This window comes from Pseudophryne corroboree, chromosome 7 (assembly GCF_028390025.1).
Source record: "Pseudophryne corroboree isolate aPseCor3 chromosome 7, aPseCor3.hap2, whole genome shotgun sequence".
Classification (NCBI taxonomy): domain Eukaryota; kingdom Metazoa; phylum Chordata; class Amphibia; order Anura; family Myobatrachidae; genus Pseudophryne; species Pseudophryne corroboree.
This window is the reverse complement of record NC_086450.1, coordinates 358,798,048-358,820,305: the sequence shown is the minus strand read 5'-3', so window position 1 is coordinate 358,820,305 and position 22,258 is coordinate 358,798,048. Positions and strand designations below refer to the sequence as shown.

Here is a 22,258-nt window from a genome sequence, read left to right as displayed (position 1 = left end):
ACTGAGATGCGATCGCATCTCCCCATCTGCTCCCACTGTGCGCATGCGCAGGACCAATCTCACTGCTGCGATCGCCTCTGTTTGATTGACAGGCAGAGGCGTTTGCGGGGCAGTACAAGGCTGTGAAGCGGTGTTGCTGGGGCGGTGACACGGCGTTGAGCGGGCATGGCAACGAAAATGGGGGTGGGTTTGGAGCGGCCACATGATGTCACACGCGTGTGCTGCGACCTGGAAAATGTCCGCCCTGTGCCTGTCTTCGCAGCCTGGCTGCGGAGGCAGGGGTGCATCCACAAATCAGCGATGCGATTGCAATTGAATTAGGATCGCATTGCTTCAGGGTATTTGCATGCCCTATGCTGGGCGGCCTCTAGCATACGATCGCAGCCAGTTGCAATTTTGCTAGAATAACAAAACTGAAGCTGAATGAGGGCCATTGTCCCCTTATATAAAATTCAATTCAGATGATGAATAAACTCAAGAAACAGGGCTGGGTTTAACTGAGAAAAGACACACAACATTGGTGTTGCCACTGACATAGCCTCATCTGCAAAACACATCTTGGATAAAGGCGGTGGGTGGGACAGGGCAACCAATGTAAACCTGGCCCTGTTGGTAAAGCCATACAGAAAGTTAAGACTTGTGCTTGCACATAACTAAGATTATCCTTGTCCATTTTTCATAGCATGGCACCATAATTTAATATATCGTCTGTGGCATCTGTCCTTGTGGAAAATATAGGTGTGTCTGAAGAGAGTACAAGTGGAGCACAGATAATACACTGCAGACTGACAGCCTACAATCCCATTATCTCTGTACTTATAGTATGGTCACTAATAGGCAGGAAGACAGTAACACAGCTAATCAGTGAGCATAATGTTACAGCCAATCAATGAGCACATAGACACAACTAAGCAATGAGCATATTGCTACTGTCAATTAACAAATGTAGTTCTACAGCCAATCAGTGAGCACATAGACACATCAAACCAATGAGCATATTGCTACAGCCAGTCCATACGCACATAGATGAAGCAAATCAATGAGCATCACAGGTAGTGCCATTACATAGCTACTGTGTGCTCTCCAGTGAGGAAAATAGGGACAAAATAGGCAGAGCCGTAACTAAGTGCGTGCCGATGGGGCCTTGCCCACAGCGCAACTGCACTGAAGGTGCACCATCTGGCAGCACATCACCCCCTCGTATGGCCGTTTTAGTAAGTGAGGTCGTTGTGTAAGTTCCGCTGGGTGTCGGCGCCTGTCTCCCACCGCCGCCTCTGTAAGGGACCCGTCGCCAGCAATGGTGAGGGAGTGGAAGTGCTACTGCAGGTGGCAGCTCCATTAAATGAGCTGCCGCTGCTCTGCCTGTGAAACCCACCACCGGCAACGAGGAGGGAGTGGAAGCGCTATTGCAGGCGGCACCTCCGTTAAATGAGCCACCGCTGCTCTACCTGTGAGAGCCGCCGTCGGCAATGGAGTGGGACTGGGAGCGCCTGTACAAGAGTGACTGCGCCTGGATGCCGGATCGACCACAGAGGTGACTGTAAAAAAAAACAACAACACACACTCTCTCACACTCCCTGCCTAATGTGTAGAGCTCTCTTGCTGTAATACACACACACACACACACACACACTCAGTCACTCACTCTCTCTCTATCTCTCTCACACTCCCTGCCTAATGTGTAGAGCTCTGTTGCTTTAACACACACACACACACACACACACACACACTCTCTATCTCTCACACTCCCTGCCTAATGTGTGGAGCTCTGTTGCTGTAATATGTACTAAAGGGGGACTCTGCTGCCTAATGTTTAAAAAGGGACTCTGCTGATGTAATGTGTATAAGGGGGACTTTACCTGCCTAATGTGTAAAAGGGGGCTCTACCTGCCTAATGTGTAAAAGGGGGCTCTACCTGCCTAATGTGTAAAAGGGGCCTCTACCTGCCTAATGTGTAAAAGGGGACTACCTACCTATTGTGTAAAATGGGACTCTACCTATCGTACTATGTAAAAGGGGGACTCTGCCTGCCATAATGTCTAAAATGGGACTCTACCTGCTATACTATGTAAAAGGGAACTCTGCCTGCCGTACTGTGTAAAAGGGAGCTATGTGGCCATGCCCCTTCCCCATGAAGCCACGCCCCTATATTTTTGGCGCACGCCTATGGCGCGCATTGGCCCTGTTTTATATTAAGTAGTGGAGGGCGCCGATGCTGTTTCTTGCACACAGCGCTAAAATGTCTAGTTTCGGCACTGAAAATAGGCCACACCCCTAATCTGCCTAAAACACCAGTTTTGAGTACTGGCAATTGGGATGTCACAGGATGCTGAAGTTTAACCTATGTCAGACTGTGTAGTGTAAATTGTGCATACACACAAGGAGGACATACATATATGCGCAAATGCAGATCTGCATTCAGTATATCTACCACTACAGCATCATTCAATCTGGAGATGTGGAAGTGAGGAGAGAGGAGCTTTGCAAATGCAGGTCAGTAACACATAACACACACACTTTGTATTTACTGATCAGACTTTAAAATGTATTTTTTGTTTTCATAAAATGAAGAAAATTATGTTGTAGGCTGAACCAGTATTCATCAGAATATATTCTGTTATTGCCCCCAAATTATTGACCCCACTGAGAATACAACCAATACAAATGGCCTGTGTGCACCTCGGGCTCCACCTTCCTTGGATAATCCCGCCATGCACACGTACACACCTAGTCGCTGCCCTGTCCCTCTGCTTCATACTTTGATGTTCCGGTCATACTCTAGTACACAGGTTCTCAAACTCGGTCCTCAGGACCCCACACAGTGCATGTTTTGCAGGTCTCCTCACAGAATCGCAAGTGAAATAATTAGCTCCACCTGTGGATCTTTTAAAATGTGTCTGTGAGTAATGAATACACCTGTGCACCTGCTGGTTACCTGCAAAACATGCACTGTGTGGGGTCCTGAGGACCGAGTTTGCGAACCTATGGAGTAACGTACTCAACACACAAACCTGTGGAACACCTGTACTAATCATTACCTCATTTGTAATTTTGTTATTGTTCCTAACTGCCTGAGATCTATAGGTTAAAAAAATAAAAAATCCATCTACAGACAAAGCTGTCCAGTCCTAACTGAATCAATTTATTAACTAGGGAAGTGGGAATAACAGTATTTAAAGCCGAACTGTAATCTACGAATAAAGGCCCTCATTCCGAGTTAATCGCTCGCTAGCTGCTTTTAGCAGCATTGCACACGCTAGGCCGCCGCCCTCTGGGAGTGTATCTTAGCTTAGCAGAATTGCGAATGAAAGATTAGCAGAAGTGCTACTAAATAATTCTTTGCAGTTTCTGAGTAGCTCCGGACCTACTTACAGATTGCGATCAGCTCAGTCCGTTCAGTTCCTGGTTTGACGTCACAAACACGCCCTGCGTTCGTCCAGCCATTCCCGCGTTTTTCCCTGACACGCCTGCGTTTTTTAGCACACTCCTGGAAAACGCTCAGTTACCTCCCAGAAACGCCCCTTTCCTGTCAATCATTTACCGATCAGCAGTGCGACTGAAAAGCGTTGTACGAACACCAGCAAAACTGCTAAGTTTTTAGTTAAATAACTAAGTGCATGCGCGCTGCGTACCATGCGTACCATCAAATCGCAGCATAGCGAAAATCGGCAACGAGCGAACAACTCGGAATGACCCCCAAAATTCTTACAGAGGAATTCCTGTTTTCCAAATGAGTGAGGACATGATGGAATAAAGTAAGGGCAGCATCGTCAGTTGATCTATTTGCCCCGTATGTGAATTGAAAGGGATCAAATGTGGCCGGTATAAAACCATTTATATGTCTCATAACTAGTTTCTCAAATGACTTCATGAAAAGTGAGGTAAGAGCAATTGGCCGAAAGTCATTTGGTTCACTGGAATTTATTTGACATTTTTTGGAATGGGAATAATTACCGTTGATTTAAAGCTCTTGGGGACAATGCATTGCGCTAGGGAAAGGTAAAAAATGATGGTAAAAATTCCCGCTAGCTGTTCAGAGCAGTCCTTAATTACGCTCCCTGGAATTCCATCAGGACCAGGGTCTTTACTAGATTTGGTGTTAGCGAAGCACTTCCTGGCGGACAACTCGTCCAACACCAAGGGCTCGCCGTCACCCTCATTTGCTCCCCACTTGAGAGGAAAATCAACCACCTTATCAAAACGGGAATAAAAAATATTCAACGTTTCACCAAACGTGGGATCCGTGGGTTGTTTCAAGTTACACCTATTAGCCTTACGGTCAGTAATATCCTGGATTCCCTTCCACATACTTCTCACATCTCTATCATTTTTAAATTTAGTTTCAAGTTTAACAGAAAATGCCCTCTTTGCATCACAAATTCCCCTTTCTAAATTTAATCTAGCAGCCCTAAAAGCAACCGCATCGTTAGATTTAAATGCTCTATCCCTTGCCGCTAATAGCTAATTCTCTGGCCCTGATGCCCATGCTCCTCATCGCCTGTGTCCCCCTCAGGCACAAACTTCCTCCAGGTATGCACCCCCCCCAGTCGACTCATACCTCCAATGGATGCTGCAGCAGAGCCAGCGGCACGAGACCTCCCACCACTCCGCAGGCCGCGAGATCCTCCAGCAACCTCGGCAGCAGCAGCATACTTCGGGTCAGGTGGCATTCGCGCACCGCAGTGACGCTAACCCTGAGATTTCCCAACAGCCGCGTCAGCTGCATCAGACTTCAGGTCACATGATGATCGCGCACCGCAATGACACTGACCCATCTTCAGGAATGAGCCCTCCGCCCAGGCCCGGCGCTACCCGCTCAGCGAAGGGATGCAGTGCAGGGAGGTGCTGGGATGGAGAGGCGCTGTCCCTGCTCTGCATCCCTTACCTGCTGCTGTGCCTTCCTGTCCCCCCTGCTGCTACTGCCAGCTGCTGTGGCTGTCACTGTATGACAGGCACTGGCATCATGAAAAGCCTCCTCCCCTCACCTGTGTGACAGCGCTGTGTAAGAATCAGAGGAGGGGGCGGAGCTACACGGGACAGAAGGGGTGGAGATACACGGTCCAGAAGGGGCGGAGCTACACATGACGAAAGGGGGCAGAGCTACACGGACAAGGATGCTGTACAGAGGCAGACTGGAGAGTAATTACAGTGGCAACCAGCCAGACTTAGGCAAGTGGAGGGTGAGATAGAAATGTATGCATGTATGTGCAGTGGCGGAACTAGCGAGCGGTGGGCCCCGGTGCAACAAAATGCTTTGGGACCCCCCCCTTCCCCCTCATCCCATCCAAGTCCACCCCCTCACCCCTGGAGAGGATCTGGTGAGGGGGACCTGCTCAGGGCCAGGGAAATGGATACCTAGCAGCAGTGCCGTAATTAGACATTTTAGCGCTGTGTGCAAGAAACGGCACCGGAGCCCCCCTCTATGCAAAACAGGGGCAGTGCATGCAGTAGGCGCGCGCCAAAAAAACAGGGGGGTGGCTTCGTGGGGAACGGGTGTAGCCACAAAATAATACCAATTCATATAACTGTGCACAGTAGTCTCCATTATTCAAATTACGCTGCACGGTAGCACCACTACACCAGGTAGAGCCCCTTTTACACCTTACGACGGACAGATTCCCCTTTTTACACCTTACGGCAGACAGCGTCCCCTTTTTACACATTACGGCAGACAGATTCCCCATTTTACACATTACGGCAGACAGTCCCCTTTTTTTTTTACACATTACGGCAGACAGTGCCCCCTTTTTACACATTACGGCAGACAGCGTCCCATTTTTACACATTACAGCAGACAGCGTCCGATTTTTTTACACATTATGGCAGACAGCGTCCCTTTTTTACACATTACGGCAGACAGCGTCCCCTTTTTACACATTACGGCAGACAGCGTCCCCTTTTTTGCACATTACGGCAGACAGCGTCCCCTTTTTTACACATTACGGCAGACAGCGCCCCTTTTTACACATTACGGCAGACAGCGTCCTCTTTTTACACATTACGGCAGACAGCGTCCCCCTTTTTACACATTACGGCAGACAGCGTTCCCCTTTTTACACATAACGGCAGACAGCGTACCCCTTTTTACACATAACGGCAGACAGCGTCCCCCTTTTTACACATAACGGCAGACAGCGTCCCCTTTTTACACATTAAGGCAGACAGCGTCCCCATTTTTACACCTTAAGGCAGACAGAATAGATAGACAGACAGAATAGATATACTTACTGTTTCCGCTGGCTCAGGCTCCTCGTGCAGCTTCTGGCAGATTCCGGGCAGGGTAGAAGAAGGAGGAGGGAGGTGGAGGAGGGAGCCGCAGCAGCTCAGTGTAACTGGTGGAGGCGCTGCTGCTGCTGCTGTCCCTCTTCTTCACCATAGGCTGCCCTCCGCCGCTGTGAATGCTGGGCAGGGCCGGTTCTAGCCCTTGTGGCGCCCCGGGGGAATAATAGGGGTGTGGCTTCACACAGGGGCGTGGTCAGTTATGCCCCCTGTAGAGTTGTGCCCCCATTCGTGCCCCCTGTACAGTAGCGCCGCTTACAAAAAAACAAACAAAAAAAATTAATACTTACTATCCCCGCTCCTGATTCCCGACCGCTGCAGACCTCCGCCGGTGCTGCTCCTCTCCTCGGATCTATGGGAGAGACGTCATGACGTCTCTCCCATATCACAGCATAGATAGACACTAGAGGTCAATTATGACCCCTAGCATCCGTGCCAGTCCCACAATGCTGTGCGGTGCGCGATGACGTCATTGCGCACCGGACAGCAAAGGTCCTCTCCACGAAGAGAAACTAGACTGGTAGCGTCTAGTTCCCTTCACAGCGGGGGACACAGCGGCCACAGCGGGGGGCACTGCCAAACAGTAGCGGATCTTGCCATGGTGCAACGCCATCCGGAGGGCGCCGGCGCCCTCCGGAAGGCGGCGACCCGGGCAAAAGTCCTGCTTGCCCGTGACAAGATCTGCTACTGATGCTGGGAAGCACATCCCAGCATTCACAGCGGCGGAGGACAGCCTATGGTGAAGGAGCGGGACAGCAGCAGCAGCGCCTCCATCAATTACAGTGTGCTGGTGCTGATTCCTCCTCCACCTCCCTCCTCTTCCCCCCCCCCCCCCCCCGTAGCCGGTGCGCTCCACTCGGCGGTGGTGGCTCACAGTGGCAGCCAGGCGGCATGTAATGAGTCAGTTTGACTCATTACATGCAGCTCATGCCGCTCTGGCTTTGGGCCCCTTGACAGTGGCGGGCCCCTTGACAGTGGCATGCAAGGCAGCTTGCACTGGCGGTAGTTCTGCCACTGTGTATGTGTGTGTATGGTGGGAGTGTGTATGGTATGTGTGTGTGTGTGTGTGTGTGTGTGTGTGTGTGTGTGTGTGTGTATGGTGGGGGTGTGTATGTGTGTGTGTGTGTGAGGTGTGTCTGTGTGCGCGCGCATTATGGACGCTACTACTGGGGGGGCATTACATGTAAGGATGCTACTACTGGCGGGGGCATTACGTATAACGATGCTACTACTGGGGGGGCATTACGTATAACGACACTACTACTGGGGGGGCATTACGTATAACGACGCTACTACTGGGGGGGGGGCATTACATATCCGGATGCTACTACTACTGGGGGGGGCATTACGCATAAGGACACTACTACTACTAGGGGGGCATTACGTATAAGGACGCATCTACTACTGGGGGTGCACTACGTATAAGGACGCTACTACTACTAGGGGGGCATTATGTATAAGGACGCTTCTACTACTGGGGGGGGGCACTACGTATAAGGATGCTACTACTACTGTGGGTGCATTATGCATAAGGATGCTACTACTACTGGGGGGCATTACATATAGGGACGCTACTACTACGGGTGGGGCATTACGTATAAGTTGAATAAGATTGTGGTACTGTGTGGCGTAATTTTAAATGGTGGTACTATTGTGTGGCCATGCCCCTTCCTGGCGCGAGCCAAAGGCACGTGCTGACCCTTTGTGGGATATGGGAGGGCGCAAATTTATAGTTTGCAGGGAGGCGCCGAACACCCTAGCACCGGCCCTGCCTCCGCCACCACACCGCGGCCATGCCAACTGGAGCTCCCCTCCACATCCACACCAGCAGCTGCCACGGGACCCGCACCGCAAGCCGTCCGCCGACCAGCTCACTGACACGGGCAGACCAGAGTCGGCACAGAATGCAAGCAGCTCACCACGGGTGTACACAATCCCGTCCACTCCAAGACCCCGTGTAGCCCCCAGGACCAGGCTTAGCATAGCCAGGGTAAAGATACTATGGAATCCCGTGCCTCTTTTTTCATTATTCTTTATGTGGCATTCAATTTTGTGCTATTGCACCCTGCTCACAGCCGCTGCGTCTGAACGCGCCGCCATCTTGCAGCCAGGAAGACCAGGTGTCCATCTACAGTGTCTGACTTTACAGCAGGCCATCCTGTCAGCAGTGAGATTTACAGCACAGCCAGGCAAGGTTACTATGTTGCAGACCAGGTGCAGCTGTACTGCTCTTATACTATGTAAGCAGGCAGTGGTACTGGACTTGGTTATGTCTGTTTTTTGGGGGATTTTTTTTTTTTTGCATTTTAATTGATTCTCTTCATTACATATTTATAAAACCAAGATAATATGAACAAATAACCAGAATTGTATGTACAGTAATATACAGCGTAACAGGAACTGTACTATGATAAGTGCTGAAGAACATAGACACATTCATGGGTAAATAGTTAACACTCTGTACTGTCCTTGGGAATTAGGATTACAGTACTTGGCATCTATAGGAAAACAAATAAAAAAAGAAAGAGGTATATACTTGTATATGTCTTCTATATAAATGAAGATTTTTTTGTTTCCCCCAAATATATTTATTTTATTCTTTTGTGTATGTTCTAACCTGTGTTGATTGGGCTTTTAATCATTAGGCTGCAATGTAAATGCTATTACCCAGAAGTCCCTTCACCTGTTGGTTATAAACCCTGCAGTGCAGATTGAAAACCTTTATGCTGTATCTCTTCTCAGTGTTCCAGGAAAACATACTTACAAAATGCTCTTTCTTCCCACCAAGCAGATAATTCATCGCCAGCGGAAATGATTCATGATGCAGCTTCTGTAGTTCGGACAGCAGACACTCTGGGTCCTCAGAAAGATCCTCAAGATACTTTTTTACTGATGTCTTAAATGAGAAAAAAAAATGCATAGTCCGTAACAAGTAACAACCCTTCCTTAATGTATTGTTTTGTAGTAAAGATTATAAGGATAAGGGGCCCATATGCTGCTCTGTATGGTTTTTGGTCCACCTAGCCTACACTGCGTCCAGGTGCGGGGTGAATGCAGCACACACCTGGACTGGGGCCTGATCCATGATTGTAAGGTATTGCACAGACCCAAGGAAGCGGCTGTGCAATTCCGTGTCATTAAAATGCGAATACAGCAAGAGGCGCCTATAGGAGACAGAAGCCGCCTGTTTGTATTAGCAAGGATATGAGTGCTGAGTCTGACGATTCGCAATACACGCAATTCGCAATGGATTTAGGTACCAGCCAGCCTGCTTAAGTTGAAGTTTACTCAGGCTGGACATAGGATCTGGACACCCGGGACCAGGAAGTCTGCCTCCACCGACGCAGTCCCTGGACCCGTCACACCTTCAAATGAGGGGTGACATCTCCCCCGTTTTGTAGAATAGTGACGGGTGACGCCTCCGCATGCATGGTCCCTGCTGATCGCACAAACACAGAGGCCACTTCCAGAGAGGGTTCCGAGGGTACCCTCTGCCGGGTATAAACACGTCCTGTAGCCCAGATGGTAGCTGCAGGGGCCAATATCGGGAATAGGCAGCATTGTATCCCCCATAGAAACCTATGGGAAATGCAGGTGTCGGCGGGAATGGATGGGACTGCTGCAGTCCCTCCTACAGACATTCGGGTGATACCTAAGATTTGCAGCTAACCCCTCAGGGAAATAGCTGCAAATATGCAAAGATAAATGAGCGCCGTTGACCTCTTCCTGATATATTTGACTTGTGCATCCTGTGGTCACTATATTCCCGCTGATGAATGAAAGCTATGTATACTGCATTGTCCATGTGACTGGATTCGGCTCAGGGTGGAGTGGACCGCTAATATTTTAGTTAGTAAACTAATGGGACTGATGCAATGCAATGGGAATACAGTATATTAATCTACCAAAAGATCCAAAAAGGGAAGACAGAAAAATACTGCATGTGCGCAGATATACATTGTTATTATTGTTCTTACTTTTCATAATAGACAGCAAAAACAAGTGAATGTATTAAACATGAGTAAGTTGTAAACAACTTAATAACTGCAGAGGTGTTTTAATAAATGGGAGGCTCATGTGCAGCACCTACCTCTTGCAGTGGGAACCTCTAAATCTTCTGCTGGGGGCACCAAAGTCTTCGGAACAAATGGTGCATGTGTGGAGACAGCAAAGACTCTGGCACAGTGTTGGGTGGGAGTGAGGGCTGAACCACGCAGTGTAAGCCTGCCCCCCTTGACCAAAATGCACGTGTGCGCCACACAACCTTCACCCATTATAGCCATGCCTAGGGTTGCTGCCTCTCCAGGATTTCCTGGATTCTCCAGGATTTGGTGGCAACCCTCCAGGAGGCTTCCTGTCTCCCGGATTCTGGGATTCTCCCGGAATAAGGGGACCTGCCCCCGCACCCTCCCGCGCGTCACTAACTCATGTACAGTGCAGGAGAGGAGGTCCAGGCCGTCCAGAAGAGGTCTGCCGTTGTGTGCCAAACTTCGTTGGAAGGGACGGCAGCTCACCTGTCATCTGGAGTGATATGCGCTCAACCTCCTTCCTCTGCTGGATTCAGCTGTGCGGCATTAGACAGTGTGAGAAACTTGCCCACGGCCCGTAATTTATCCCCGCCCCTTGAGCACTGGCCCCACCCCCTCTTCAAAATGGCGGGTTGTGCAGAGGGAAGATCTGTCCTTGCTGTGCGTACACACAGCTGCAGCTGTGATTTCTGCCTCCCTCTGCCCCTCGTCCACTTTCCAACGCTGCTGCTTCTGGTCATGCTGTTCCCATGTAAGGGATTTATTTTTACAATTTATTTTTAAACATATACATAATATATATACGGTACATATGTACCAGCTGTGTATATATCTATAGTATGTACTTGCTGTGTATGTATGCATCCATCCGCTGTGTGATTATATATATATATATATATATATATATATATATATATATATATTGTGGCAGAGACAGCAGTTTTCCATGTAAAAGTAATGTGGAGGATTCAGACCAGGTTTTAGAAGCAGTAGCAGACTCCCAGGTGTGTGATCAGCAGCACCTGGGATTTCCTGATATAATGCTTTCCAGGACAGGGTCACCTTGCTCTTGACGGTGGAATAGCTATCCGAGTGATAGGCCGGGTTGTGTGAGTTAGACTAGGGACCACTGGAGCCTATAAGGAGTCTGCTATGCTGTGAGTACCTGTATGCTACTGCCTGTAATACCGATTGTATGGAATCAACTTGCTATGTGGTAACCTGCTGTGCAAAATAAACACTGAAACTGTTCATCTAAGTCCCCGTGTGTGTGATCCTTGTCACAAGTGGTGGAGAATGCGAGCAAGGACACGGTGTACAGCAGAAACTGTTGGTGTTTAAACTGCAAGTTTTTCCTTTTCCTTTTCTTCCTATCTGGTTATGCAGTGCAAGTAGCAGCCTTAAAGGGCCATAGCATTATAGGTAGACTGTTTGCTGTTATGTGTTAAATAAGCCAGCAAAGCAGGCGGGTGTCGGCTTGGCCTGTTTGATAAACCTGACACATTATATTAAACCTCCTAGATTTGTCCTTAAAGGGCCCACGCAGGGCAATATGGACGAGTTACTAAAACAATTTGCTGAACTTGCAGCTGGGCAACAAACCCAGATTCAAATGTTATATGAGGGGCAACGAACCCAGGCTGAAAGACAGCAAACTCAAGTTCAAATGTTACATGAGGGGCAGCAAACCCAGATTCAGATGTTACATGAGGGGCAACGAACCCAGGCTGAAGGACAGCAAACTGAAATTCAAATGTTGTGTGATAAGTTAAAAGCACTAAAGAAATCTGAGCAGAGCAGGAAAGGCTACTGAAGCTCACCCCAGCGGATCATATAGAGGCATTCCTTTGCACGTTTGAGCGCACGGCAACGCGGTTGGGATGGCCTGCGAAGGAATGGTCTGACAGGCTGGCTCCCTGCTTAACAGGGGAGGCACAGTGGGCGTATGTGGACATGACTGTGGCTGAGGCACGCTCCTATCCTGCCCTGAAAAAGGCTATACTGGATAGGATTGGAGTGACGGGGCCCAGCAGAGCTCAGGAATTCCATGATTAGCTGGCTGGAGGGCTCTGAGCCTCCCAGGATTCAGCTGGCCAAACTAGCCCGACTGGCAAGGGCCTGGTTGCAGCCGGATAAAAACTCTGCAGTACAGATTGTGGAAGTAGTTGCACTGGACCAGGCTATGCGAGTGTTAGACCGCTCGGTACAGCAGTGGGCCCTTCAGGCTGACCCCCAGACATTTGAGGAGTTGGCGGTGGTGATTCAGCGGCACCTGACGCTGGGAAAGCTGAATAAAGCCAGGTCAGGATACGGGCTATCACCGAAACCCAGAACTCAGGTCCCAGTAGTTAAACCAAAGGCTCCGCCTCCCTTGGTGTGCTTTGAGTGTGGCAAGCCTGGTCATGTACGGCGGGACTGCCCGAATCAGGACGAGCCGATGGATTGCAGGGCGGGGAAAACGGCTCGGCCGTTGGTCAGCATGGCGGCGGCGGGGGTATCCGAAGCAGAGTCCTCCCTGTTCCGGGTGCAGGTACAGATGGGAAACCAGGAGATTTGGGCCCTGGTGGATACTGGCAGTGAGCTCACCATTGTCGCGGCCAACGTGGTTCACCTGGGAGCTGACAAGGTCCAGCCTCCTGTCAGGGTGTTGTGGCAGAGACAGCAGTTTTCCATGTAAAAGTAATGTGGAGGATCCAGACCAGGTTTTAGAAGCAGTAGCAGACTCCCAAGTGTGCGATCAGCAGTACCTGGGATTTCCTAATATAAGGCTTTCCAGGACAGGGTCACCTTGCTCTCGAAGGTGGAATAGCTACCCGAGTGATAGGCCGGGTTGTGTGGGTTAGACTAGGGACCACTGGAGCCTATCAAGAGTCTGCTATGCTGTGAGTACCTGTATGATACTGCCTGTAGTACCGATTGTATGGAATCAACTTGCTATGTGGTAACCTGCTGTGCAAAATAAACACTGAAAGTGTTCATCTAAGTCCCAGTGTGTGTGATCCTTGCCACAATATATATATATATATATATATATATATAAATTCCAAGAAAAACCACCAGAGGGATCAAACTCAGAAAAACCAGCACACTGCTTAAATGCAAAAAAGACTTTTTACTGTTTGTGAAACGAACAGTGATGTATAAAAGGCAGCAAGCATATGGCACACATGATAATTGCAGCATATGAAATAAACCAGTAGATACTTAGCATCCCGACAGCTGTTTCGAATGTCTTCTTCAGGGGAATGAGTAAAGTGTCATAGTGCTGACCACTGCACACCCCGCAGTGTCAATTTCAAAGTGTCCTGTGCCTAATGTGCTTAACTTGCAAGTGCAATTTATAGTGTGTAATGTGCTTACCTGAGAGCCATCTCTCCCGCCCGGTCACACGAGGACGCAGCCGACGTCATTCACAGGCGCCGCCGAACGCTGCCAGGATATGACGTCAGGGGAAGAGTATGTCCGCTGTACCTTCCGTGTGAAACACATGAAGGGGCCCGACAGTGACTTTCCTAGACGGAGGAAAATTCCTCCGTGAATGCGTACACGTGACACAGGTCGCCTGATGGCGCGCGTCGTGTCCAGCGCGCAGCATAGGACAACCCGTGGGAGGCGCTCAGTAAGTCCCGATGTGAAAACCATCCGGAACTCAGAGAGAGCCATACCTGTTTCCGGGGAGGGAGAAAAAAGGCTCACAGGCACACACAGAATAGTGTAGTTAAAACAAAAAGTACAAATAATAAATCACATTGTGTAAACTGGACAAATGGAGCATATTAATAGTCAATCATGAACCTGTCTATTAGCTTGTAAATAAGTATCAATTTATACAATGGAATTAGCTCTGACCCCAAATTCAACTACTGTGGTCTCATTAGATAATGGATTCACGGCTCCAGAATGTGGTCCTAATTCTAGACCTGGTGACCAGTAACAATGTATAATAACATAATCTAAATACAAAAAAAATATATATATATATATATATATAAAAATATATATAAAACTCGGATAATGGATCCAGATGCGACATCATAAACTTGGTCTAGGCCCACATGTGTTTATGTGTAATAAACTGAAAAAAATTTTCCTGAAAAAAATGAAAGCTGAAAATGAAAAATCTTATAAAAATGGCACAAAAGAAAAATCCTCATTGAGACCAGCTGGCGAGAGGGAGTCCAAACGTCGAATCCACCGACATTCTTGTTGTAATAACAACTTATGACGATCGCCGCCCCTCTTCAGTGGAGGTACATGGTCGATAGGCATGAACACTAAATCTTTAATATGATGTCCAAGATGAACAAAATGCTTTGCGACTGGTGGCGTTGAACTCTCAACTTTGGTGAACGCCTTTTTGATTGATGACCTATGCAAGGCCATGCGTTCTTTGAGCATTCTGATTGTCTTTCCAACATATAGTTTATTACAGGGACATCGAATCACGTAGATGACATATCTTGTTTCACATGTCATACGATATTTTAATCGAAAAACGTTGCCCTTAGTTGGATGTAAGAAAGTGCTGCCCGTGTGCATATGCTTGCAATTAACACAGGAGCCACATTTGTGTGCTCCTGGTTTCAATTGTAACCAACCGCTACCTTGTTGTGACATCGGCACTATGTCTGAGTAGGTAATCTGATCCTTGAGATTTGAGCTCCGTTTGTAGCTAAATAGCGGTAAATTGCCACAAAATCTCCCCATTGTCGGATCTGCCTGTAAGATGTGCCAGTATTTGGAGATCGCACGTCTCATGACACCAGAGGCAACAGAATATGTGCTGGAAAAGACTAGTCGTCCAAGTTCATTGTCTTTATTTTTAGATCTAATCACATCTGTCCGTTCGATCTTCAGACATTTCGTAATGGCTTCTTGTACTTCTGTTGGATCATAGCCCCTCTCAGTGAATTTCTTGCCCATCTCGGCCAAAGCACTTGGTAATAATTTGTCGTCAGAGGTTATTCGCCTCACTCGTATAAGTTGCGAAAAAGGTAAACCCCTCTTCAAAGGTTGCGGATGAAAACTTGTTGCCAGCAAAAGAGAATTTTTGTCTGTAGGTTTTTTAAACACCTCCGTGGTGATAGACCCATTAACCAACTTAATGGTAACGTCCAAAAAATTAATAGAAACAAAATCATAAACACATGTGAGCCTAATAGACCCTGGTAATTGATTCACTTTGGCAATGAATTGTTGTAATTTGGTCTCACCTCCAGTCCACAGCATGAAAAGGTCATCAATAAATCGAACATAAAACTTAATAAATGAAGAAAATTCTGAATCTGCCATGATGTGCTGTTTCTCATATTGAAACATTACGAAATGTCTGAAGATCGAACGGACAGATGTGATTAGATCTAAAAATAAAGACAATGAACTTGGACGACTAGTCTTTTCCAGCACATATTCTGTTGCCTCTGGTGTCATGAGACGTGCGATCTCCAAATACTGGCACATCTTACAGGCAGATCCGACAATGGGGAGATTTTGTGGCAATTTACCGCTATTTAGCTACAAACGGAGCTCAAATCTCAAGGATCAGATTACCTACTCAGACATAGTGCCGATGTCACAACAAGGTAGCGGTTGGTTACAATTGAAACCAGGAGCACACAAATGTGGCTCCTGTGTTAATTGCAAGCATATGCACACGGGCAGCACTTTCTTACATCCAACTAAGGGCAACGTTTTTCGATTAAAATATCGTATGACATGTGAAACAAGATATGTCATCTACGTGAGTTCGATGTCCCTGTAATAAACTATATGTTGGAAAGACAATCAGAATGCTCAAAGAGCGCATGGCCTTGCATAGGTCATCAATCAAAAAGGCGTTCACCAAAGTTGAGAGTTCAACGCCACCAGTCGCAAAGCATTTTGTTCATCTTGGACATCATATTAAAGATTTAGTGTTCATGCCTATCGACCATGTACCTCCACTGAAGAGGGGCGGCGATCGTCATAAGTTGTTATTACAACAAGAATGTCGGTGGATTCGACGTTTGGACTCCCTCTCGCCAGCTGGTCTCAATGAGGATTTTTCTTTTGTGCCATTTTTATAAGATTTTTCATTTTCATCTTTCATTTTTTCAGGAATTTTTTTTTCAGTTTATTACACATAAACACATGTGGGCCTAGACCAAGTTTATGATGTCGCATCTGGATCCATTATCCGAGTTTTATATATATTTTTATATATATATATATAATTTTTTTTGTATTTAGATTATGTTATTATACATTGTTACTGGTCACCAGGTCTAGAATTAGGACCACATTCTGGAGCCGTGAATCCATTATCTAATGAGACCACAGTAGTTGAATTTGGGGTCAGAGCTAATTCCATTGTATAAATTGATACTTATTTACAAGCTAATAGACAGGTTCATGATTGACTATTAATATGCTCCATTTGTCCAGTTTACACAATGTGATTTATTATTTGTACTTTTTGTTTTAACTACACTATTCTGTGTGTGCCTGTGAGCCTTTTTTCTCCCTCCCCGGAAACAGGTATGGCTCTCTCTGAGTTCCGGATGGTTTTCACATCGGGACTTACTGAGCGCCTCCCACGGGTTGTCCTATGCTGCGCGCTGGACACGACGCGCGCCATCAGGCGACCTGTGTCACGTGTACGCATTCACGGAGGAATTTTCCTCTGTCTAGGAAAGTCACTGTCGGGCCCCTTCATGTGTTTCACACGGAAGGTACAGCGGACATACTCTTCCCCTGACGTCATATCCTGGCAGCGTTCGGCGGCGCCTGTGAATGACGTCGGCTGCGTCCTCGTGTGACCGGGCGGGAGAGATGGCTCTCAGGTAAGCACATTACACACTATAAATTGCACTTGCAAGTTAAGCACATTAGGCACAGGACACTTTGAAATTGACACTGCGGGGTGTGCAGTGGTCAGCACTATGACACTTTACTCATTCCCCTGAAGAAGACATTCAAAACAGCTGTCGGGATGCTAAGTATCTACTGGTTTATTTCATATGCTGCAATTATCATGTGTGCCATATGCTTGCTGCCTTTTATACATCACTGTTCGTTTCACAAACAGTAAAAAGTCTTTTTTGCATTTAAGCAGTGTGCTGGTTTTTCTGAGTTTGATCCCTCTGGTGGTTTTTCTTGGAATTATCTATACTATTATACTGACCGAGCACCAGCATCAAATACAATAGAAAGTGAGAAGCGGCTTCTTTTGTGTATATATATATATATGTGTGTGTGTGTATGTGTGTGTGTGGGTTGGCTTCTGAATGCCGGTGGTCAGAATACCGACCGCGGCATCCCGATTGTGAGATCCCCGACAGGCGGAAGGTGTTGGGGGATTGGTGGGGGGCGGGGATTGGGATCGGCAGGGGAGTTGGTATTGTGGGGGTGGATCTCCAGGAATCAATGATGCATGAGGTGGCAACCCTAGCCATGCCATTGCTTTCAGGAGAACTAAGAAGTATATCAAAAGCCAGTGTGACGGAGTGAGCACAGGGCCTAATTCATGTTTGTATGCAAATGAATTTTCTAGGCTACAGAACTGCTGTTAGCAAGCGGAGCAGCCATCCAGAAATGAGACACCCACTGGAGCTTTCACAAACTCACTCGCAGTTACGTACACATTCGCAGCCTATATGCAAAAACGAGGAACATTGAGGTTAAGGGTACGCAGACTGGACACAGCAGTTGCGACGCAGGCGCCATATTTTTGCACGTACGAGCTTGCAGCTGACAGCAGATGCACGCCCCGCAAGCTGCCATGACATGCTTGCGTTTTTCCAACCACTCCCCTTTGACACCTAAAGTCACTTCCTGTCAATCACTTCTCCATGAATTCCTCATTGCGAGTGAGACTGCAGCAGTACCTTGACGCATGCACATTGCAATTGCAGCACATGCGCAGTCTGCATGGTGCATGAACATCGACCATTACGTATAAACATGAATTGGGCCATAGGGTGTCATTCCGACCCGTTCGCACACTGCGGTTCTTCGCACACGGTGCAAATGGGTTGGTTCTACATATGTGCGCCGACCGCAATGCGCACGTGCGTCGTTGCCCAGCGACGACCGTCGCTGGGCAACAACAACAATAATGAAGAAAGCGATCCCTGCTGCGATCGCAAAAAGAGTGACAGGCGGAAGGCGTTCCGGGGCGTCAACTGACCATTTTCCAGGAGTGGAGCAGCGAACGCAGGCGTGTCCAGGCATTTGGAGGGCGGATGTCTGACGTCAATTCTGGGATCTTCATTGCTGGATCCATCACACAGGGTAAGTAACTGCAGGGCTGGTCTTGTTTCACACAAAACTTTTCTAGCATAGCAGGACTGCACAAGCGATCGCAGCCTTGCTATGCTAAAATACACTCCCCCATAGGCGCTGTCAAAAAGTTGCTACGTGCGATCAACTCGGAATGACCCCCATAGTGCATAAGGCAGAATGCAGTAAAGCACAAAAGAACATAAGATTATCTGGGGGTATATTTACTAAAATTCGTATCTGTGTCGATTTGGAGGGTGATTAAACACGAATGACATCGAATGTGTGAATTTGCAACTTTTTGAATTTTTTACGCCAGGTTTACTATCCTGTCGTATTCAGCATTTTCGTTTTTTCCGATGTCGATGTCATTCGTAATTTCGGCCACTGTTTTACGGGAGTGAATAGTAAAACACTGCCGACATTAACACAATGAATCTCGGCCGGATCTGTGAGATCCGTGCTGGGCTTCATTGTGCACCTTTCCAAAAAAAAATAAAGTGTTAAAAATCCTGAAAAAAAAATGCGTGGGGTCCCCCCTCCTAAGCAAAACCAGCCTCGGACTCTTTGAGCCGCTCCTGGTTGTAAAAATATGGGGGGGAAATTGACAGGGGTTCCCCCATATTTGAACAACCAGCACCGGGCTCTTCGCCTGGTCCTGGTGCCAAAAATACGAGGGACAAAAAGCGTAGGGGTCCCCCGTATTTTTTGAACCAGCACCGGGCTCCACTAGTCAGAGAGATAATGCCACAGCCGGGGGACACTTTTATATAGGTCCCTGCGGCCTAGCATTAAATCACTAACTAGTCACCCCTGGCCGGGGTACCCTGGAGGAGTGGGGACCCCTTAAATCAAGGGTTCCCCCCCTCCAGCCACCCAAGGGCCAGGGGTGAAGCCCGAGGCTGTCCCCCCCATCCAAGGGCGGCGGATGGGGGCTGATAGCCAAGTGAAAAAAGAAGAATATTGTTTTTTTGTAGCAGTACTACAAGTTCCAGCAAGCCTCCCCCGCAAGCTGGTACTAGGAGAACCACAAGTACCAGCATGCGGTGGAAAAATGGGCCCGCTGGTACCTATAGTACTACTACAAAAAAAATACCCAACAAAAAACAGGACACACACACCGTGACAGTAAAACTTTATTACATACATGCACACCTACATACATACATACTTACCTATGTTCACACGAGGGTCGGTCCACTTCTCCATGTAGAATCCACGGGGTACCTGTGAAAAAAATTATACTCACATAATCCAGTGTAGTTTGTGTCCTCTTTATAATCCACGTACTTGGCAAAAAAACAAACCGGAAACCCGAACCACGCACTGAAAGGGGTCCCATGTTTACACATGGGACCCCTTTCCCCGACTGCTGGGACTCCCCTGACTCCTGTCAAAGAGGGTCCCTTCAGCCAATCAGGGAGCGCCACGTCGTGGCACTCTCCTGATTGGCTGTGCGCTCCTGAGCTGTCAGTCAGGCTGCGCACGGCAGAGATACAATGTAGCGCATAGGCGCTCCATTGTATCCAATGGTGGGAACTTTGCGGTCAGCGGTTGAGGTTACTCGCGGTTGAGGTTACTTTGATTTAAGGGGTCCCCACTCCTCCAGGGTACCCTGGCCAGGGGTGACTAGTTAGTGATTTAATGCCAGGGCCGCAGGGACCTATATAAAAGTGTCCCCCGGTTGTGGCATTATCTCTCTGACTAGTGGAGCCCGGTGCTGGTTCAAAAAATACGGGGGACCCCTACGCATTTTGTCCCCCGTATTTTTGGCACCAGGACCAGGCGCAGAGCCCGGTGCTGGTTGTTCAAATATGGGGGAACCCCTGTCAATTTTCCCCCCATATTTTTACAACCAGGACCGGCTCAAAGAGCCCGAGGCTGGTTATGCTTAGGAGGGGGGACCCCACGCATTTTTTTTATTTTTTTTTAACACTTTCCCACCCCTTCCCACTGATAAACATGCACGGATCTCACGGATCCGTGCATGCCTATCAGAACGCGGTAAAAAAAAAGCAGGTCTATTTTAAAACTGCTTTTTTTTACGAATTGTATTTTTTCACGGCAGTGTTTGTGAAATAGAATTTTTAGTAAATTACCGAGTTGTATCAAATAACAGGCGTATTTGACCGATGGTGTATTCATTCGTATTTTGTTTCTTTGACTTAAAAAAAAATACGAATGCCCTCATCACTGCCGAGATTTCAGTTTAGTAAATTCCCGAGATGACACTTTGAAGAAAAAACAGCATATCGGCCAAAATCGGGAGCTTAGTAAATATACCCCCTGGTCTTTAAAAATGTGTTTTCCTTTGAATGTGAAATGTAGATTTCTAACTGCATTCTCTGTATGGAATTGTTCTTTATTGTGTGTAAAAATTATTACAGCTGCATTTATCAATTACTTTCTTGAAAAAAGTAATGTATAACAATACTTTTCTTCCTTAATATGGAGGGATGAGTTTATGGTCTTCTGCCTTAGTTGACTGGCTTGTACATATACTTCTGGATCTTTAAAATACACAGCACACACACCCCTTTAAATATGGTTGCCTTCTGTGCTTTTCATCCATGTGCGTACATCATTCCGTACAGTTGTTTATTTTTTTTGCTCAAGATACAAGAAGGAGCTGATACCTGGGTAAAATTGCATCCAATAAAAAAAGAGCAAAGCAGACCATATTGTATCTGGAGGACACTGAATTACACAGCTCTGCTTAATGATATAAAGTCCTTCCTGAAAAGTAGCCATAAAAGTATACTGTAGGACGGTATTCAAAATGGGATGCAGAAACTGTAACCTATAGCACCGTAATACAGTACTTTATTTATTCTGGAAATAATAACTAGGTGCTTCATAACGCAGTCCTGATCTTACCTGGAGCTTCCAGACTGAAGACGCATTCTGAGCAGATAGATAAAGCAGGATTTTGGTATCTAAGTCCGGTGTCCATTTGCTGAAGCTACAAATAAAGTGACATTGATTGGGAGTTGCACATGGTATGGAACGTTTGCCTATCGATTACTGGGAATTTTACATAAGCTTAGAGAAGGAGATGATGACCTGACTTCACAGCTATTGTAGATCTACAAATATACCTCCCAACTGTCCCGATTTTTGCGGGACAGTCCCGTTTTTTGGGACTGTCCCATCCGCGGGCCGCAGTGTTCCGTGGTGGGGGGCAGTTGGGAGGCTCTATCATTCGCTGCTCTGCTTAGCGTCTATTCACTAGGAGAGGGGGCATGCCCCCTCAGTGACAAAAGCGGGTGGGGGGCGGAGGGGCGAGGCTCGCGATCGCGGCACTCCCGCAAAGCCACCCCCCCTTTCATGAGGCCACACCCCCTTTCCCCATTGAGGCACGGCTACGCCGCGCAAAACTCCCATTCCATCCAAATGTAAAGTTGGGAGGTATGTACAAACACTAGCATGCTCTACTAGCCAAAGTAACTCTTGCTGTGCCCTTACTGCCGGTTAGGACCCCGCTTTATCCACTAAACTGCATGTGCACATTATAAGCTGCCGGGGAGGAATCTGAAGCTTCCTCTTATGCAAAAATGTTGGCCAGGGCAAATACCAGAAGGGCCGATGGCCTGATGGGCCGGTCCGGCCTAAAAGTCTGGGTGAGTAGTTTAGGCTCCACGATTGCTAGGGATCTGAAGTGGAAGGCCAATCGGTTATCACTCCCACTCCGC

General features: G+C 47.6%; 1 protein-coding gene across 1 annotated transcript in view; it reads right to left on the bottom strand.

Moving 5' to 3' along the window:
* OTOA (otoancorin) overlaps nt 1–22,258 on the bottom strand; it is a 367,382-nt gene that overhangs the window by 224,742 nt on the left and 120,382 nt on the right. Inside the window, exons 7-8 of the mRNA XM_063934462.1 lie at nt 21,444–21,528; nt 9,044–9,175 (exon numbers count right to left, since the gene is read on the bottom strand). Of these exons, the coding sequence (XP_063790532.1) occupies nt 9,044–9,175; nt 21,444–21,528 (217 nt within the window). The remainder of the gene's footprint in view (nt 1–9,043; nt 9,176–21,443; nt 21,529–22,258) is intronic.